This window comes from Pempheris klunzingeri, chromosome 18, assembly GCF_042242105.1.
Source record: "Pempheris klunzingeri isolate RE-2024b chromosome 18, fPemKlu1.hap1, whole genome shotgun sequence".
Taxonomy (NCBI): domain Eukaryota; kingdom Metazoa; phylum Chordata; class Actinopteri; order Acropomatiformes; family Pempheridae; genus Pempheris; species Pempheris klunzingeri.
The window spans coordinates 244,628-248,651 of record NC_092029.1 but is presented as its reverse complement, the minus strand read 5'-3'; the positions used below and the strand labels follow the sequence as shown (position 1 = coordinate 248,651).

Below are 4,024 nucleotides of genomic sequence, written 5' to 3'. Positions count from 1 at the left end.
GCTGATCTCCTGCTGCTCCATCAGCTGATCTCCTGCTGCTCCATCAGCTGATCTCCTGCTGCTCCATCAGCTGATCTGCTGCTCCATCAGCTGATCTCTTGCTCCATCAGCTGATCTCTTGCTCCATCAGCTGATCTCCTGCTCCATCAGCTGATCTCTTGCTCCATCAGCTGATCTTCTGCTCCATCAGCTGACCTCCTGCTGCTCCATCAGCTGATCTGCTGCTCCATCAGCTGATCTCTTGCTCCATCTCTTGCGCCGCTGAGCTGACGGGCACTGCCAACACGGAGGAAGAAGTTTCACCTGAAGTGAAGGTGGAGAGCTGCAGGGGGCGCTGTGCAGCCGCGGGTGATGACCTCACAAACAGGAAGGTAAAGAGACGCAGGTGGTGGAGAAGATTCTCATCTGCTGTCGTTTGTATCAAGAAGCAAAAGAAGGACGTTGAGGAAAGTTGGGAGAATCAGACAAATGATGCTGGTGTCCGACCAGAGGGGGCGCTGCGGGAGGCGGAAGAAGCCCCCGGACGGGTCACCGAGGGCGGCAGGAGGACGTGGACGGCGGTCAGAAGGTTCCTGACCTCATCTGGAGCTCGACGAGCTCACAAGAAGAAAAGAGATTTTCGAGAAAATGACGGCGACGAACCTGCGGATGTTTTTCAGCAGACGAGGAAAGAGCAGATGGTCGTCCGTCCCCCCCCCCCCCCCCCCCCGGACAACATGGAGGACACGACGAAGGGCGAGGAGGCTCCATGTCCGTCTGTGACTCAAGTACACGAAGCCACCGAGCTCCACAGTGACGACACTGTCCAGAGGTTGAGACGCCGCAGAGAGATCAGTTTAGTTTTACAGTCAGTCAGTCAGTCAGTTTAGTTTTTCTGCTCAGTTTACTGACTGTTTACTGACACTCAGCAGCAGGCTGAGCTCTGACAGGAACACAGCTAACATTTATTTTTCTCTGTTTTCCACCTTTTGAACCTGAATGTGATGAAACATGAAAGAACATGAAACACATCAAATCTTTATGTTACAATCTTTAAGGTCAACTCAAACTTTATTGATCACATGCTGCAGCAGCACAAACACAAACTTTATTGATCACATGCTGCAGCAGCACAAACACAGCGAGGAGACGGGAGGCAGAATAGTTAAAACAAAAGAGACGTGAGAAACAGGAGAAGACTTGATATCATCTGCAACACTGATAATAGTTCAGTCACTTTCGGTCACTTCACGTCGTCTTCGGTCCACAGCAGCAAACAGCTGGTCCGTCCCTGTTTCCATGGTGACGACCTCTGATCCTGCTGAAGAGACGAGGAGACGTTTTACCCTGAGCGCAGCCTGACAGGCTGCAGGCAGACATGAATTTAAGACCTTTGGGTTCTTTAGTTGCTGCTGAGAACGTTTATGTTTGCAAAAAGAAAAAAAGAAATCTAATTAATTTTTAAAGCACAAACTTTTGTATGAGAAAATCAAAGTGACGTGTCTCAGAATCAGTAATGTTAGTCTCAATACTTTCAGGGGGTTCACCTGATTTGTCAGGTAAGTAAAGAAATGAAAAGCACAAGAGGACAATCAGACATTTACTGTTTCAAGACTTTCTGAAGAAAGTTTGAAGTTTGAAAAGTCACAAAAGAACCAACTTCAGATGTTTCAAGTGACAGTTTGTTTGAGGAAGAAGCCAAAGTGTAGAGTGAAGTCCTGACGATGAGGTTTTACCTTCGACCTTCGTGTTGTGTTTCACCTCCTCGGCTGATTGTTCAGGAGGAAACGCTGAGCACTCTGCACCGTGTTCTGAAAAAACTCACTGTCAACAACTAACAAAATGAAAGTAACTAAACCAACTAAAAACGAACTAAACATCACGACTAGAAATGAACCAAACCACGTCAACAATGAAGAACTAACAGAACAACCGTCTACTACAGACAATCTCATACAAACTAAACGAATTTTAAAAAACACATCAAATTGGATAAAATGAATGAAATCACCTCCATCAGCATGGCCACCGTCATCGGCCCCACCCCTCCTGGAACAGGTGTGATGAATCCTGCTCTCTGATTGGCCGAGGCGTAGTGGACGTCTCCGACGACCCGTTTACCGCTTGCCTTCGTCTCATCTGTCAGAGACGACCACACAGAGGTCAGAGGTCACACATGAGCGCTGTTAAAACTAATCACGATCATGTGGGACACACGTGTTGGTAAATTAACCCTGACCCCCCAACCCCCCGACCCCCAATCACATGCAGTATCAGTAGTATCACATGCAGTATCAGTAGTATCACATGCAGTATCACATGCAGTATCAGTAGTATCACATGCAGTATCACATGCAGTATCAGTAGTATCACATGCAGTATCACATGCAGTATCAGTAGTATCACATGCAGTATCACATGCAGTATCAGTAGTATCACATGCAGTATCACATGCAGTATCAGTAGTATCACATGCAGTATCACATGCAGTATCACAGTGTACCTGGGATGTGGTTGATTCCACAGTCGATGACCACGGCTCCCTCCTTCACCCACTCTCCCCTCACCATCTCTGCTCTCCCCGCCCCCACCACCAGGATATCAGCCCGCCCCACCTGCACTCAAACAGGAAACGCATCACCAGACAAACAGGAAACGCATCACCAGACAAACAGGAAACGCATCATCTGTGTTAAGTGAGTGACGTCACCTGCTCAGGTAGGTCTGATGTCTTTGAGTGGCAGGTGGTCACCGTGGCGTGGTTCCACAGCAGCAGGTCGTGCATTGGTGCTCCGACGATCTTACTGCGACCAATCACGACCGCATGTTTCCCCGCCACAGACACGCCTACATGGAAACAGGAAGTCATCTCAGAGTCACTGACATCATCTCAGAGTCTGTGACATCATGTGTGTGTATGTGTGTGTGTGTGTGTGTGTGTGTTACAGTGTGTCACCTGTCTGTCTGATGAGCTCCATGCAGCCGTTGGGGGTGCAGGGGATAAAACAGTCATGCAGATCTCCTCGAGACAGCTTCCCTGCATTAATACAGCTCAGACTACACACACACACACACACACACACACAGTAAATATGTCAGAACTGCTGTCAGGAGTTTTCAGGAAACAAGTTTATGGTTTAAATTCAGGAAGAACACATGAAGCATAAACCACAGAGCAGAAACTGTCCAGGACACGACTTCCTGTAGGTCACTTCCTGTGAAGGCTCACCCATCTACGTCTTTCTCAGGAGCGACGGCGTTTGTGATGAGTTCAGTATCAATGGGGCTAACAGAGTCCAGAGGCAGCTGGACGATCACACCGTGGACGGACAGGTTGTCGTTAACAGACATGATGCTCCGCAGGACCTGCAGGAAACAGGAAGCAGGAAACAGGAAGCAGGTCAGAGCTGCATCTTCCACAGGTGCTGGATGTCGTCAGGTGGATGTTTCTCACCGACCTCATCCTGCGTCACGGTGTTTGGCAGCCTCACGTGTTTGGCATCAATCCCAATCTGCAGATCAGAAACTTGTTAGAGACGTCTGACTTCCTGTCTGACTTCCTGTCTGACTTCCTGTCTGACTTCTTGTCTGACTTCCTGTCTGACTTCCTGTCTGACTTCCTGTCTGACTTCTTGTCTGACTTCCTGTCTGACTTCCTGTCTGACTTCCCGTCTGACTTCCTTTCTGACTTCCTTTCTGACTTCCCGTCTGACTTCCCGTCTGACTTCCTTTCTAACTTCCCGTCTGACTTCTTGTCTGACTTCCCGTCTGACCTCCCGTCTGACCTCCCGTCTGACTTCCTTTCTGACTTCCCGTCTGACTTCCCGTCTGACTTCCTTTCTAACTTCCCGTCTGACTTTCTTGTCTAACTTCCCGTCTGACCTCCCGTCTAACTTCCCGTCTGACTTCCCGTCTGACTTCCCTTCTGACTTCCCGTCTGACTTCCTTTCTGACTTCCCGTCTGACTTCCTGTCTGACTTCCTGTCTGACTTCCCGTCTGACTTCCTTTCTGACTTCCTTTCTGACTTCCCGTCTGACTTCCCGT

General features: G+C 48.9%; 1 protein-coding gene across 1 annotated transcript in view; it reads right to left on the bottom strand.

Annotated features, from left to right (window-relative positions):
* Positions 1-1,099: 1,099 nt before the first annotated feature.
* The window catches only part of LOC139217478 (C-1-tetrahydrofolate synthase, cytoplasmic-like), a 7,623-nt gene continuing 4,698 nt past the window's right edge, over positions 1,100-4,024 (bottom strand). Inside the window, exons 5-12 of the mRNA XM_070848781.1 lie at positions 3,438-3,491; positions 3,209-3,345; positions 2,936-3,036; positions 2,690-2,826; positions 2,483-2,594; positions 1,991-2,118; positions 1,716-1,790; positions 1,100-1,300 (exon numbers count right to left, since the gene is read on the bottom strand). Of these exons, the coding sequence (XP_070704882.1) occupies positions 1,737-1,790; positions 1,991-2,118; positions 2,483-2,594; positions 2,690-2,826; positions 2,936-3,036; positions 3,209-3,345; positions 3,438-3,491 (723 nt within the window). The 3' untranslated portion in view covers positions 1,100-1,300; positions 1,716-1,736. The remainder of the gene's footprint in view (positions 1,301-1,715; positions 1,791-1,990; positions 2,119-2,482; positions 2,595-2,689; positions 2,827-2,935; positions 3,037-3,208; positions 3,346-3,437; positions 3,492-4,024) is intronic.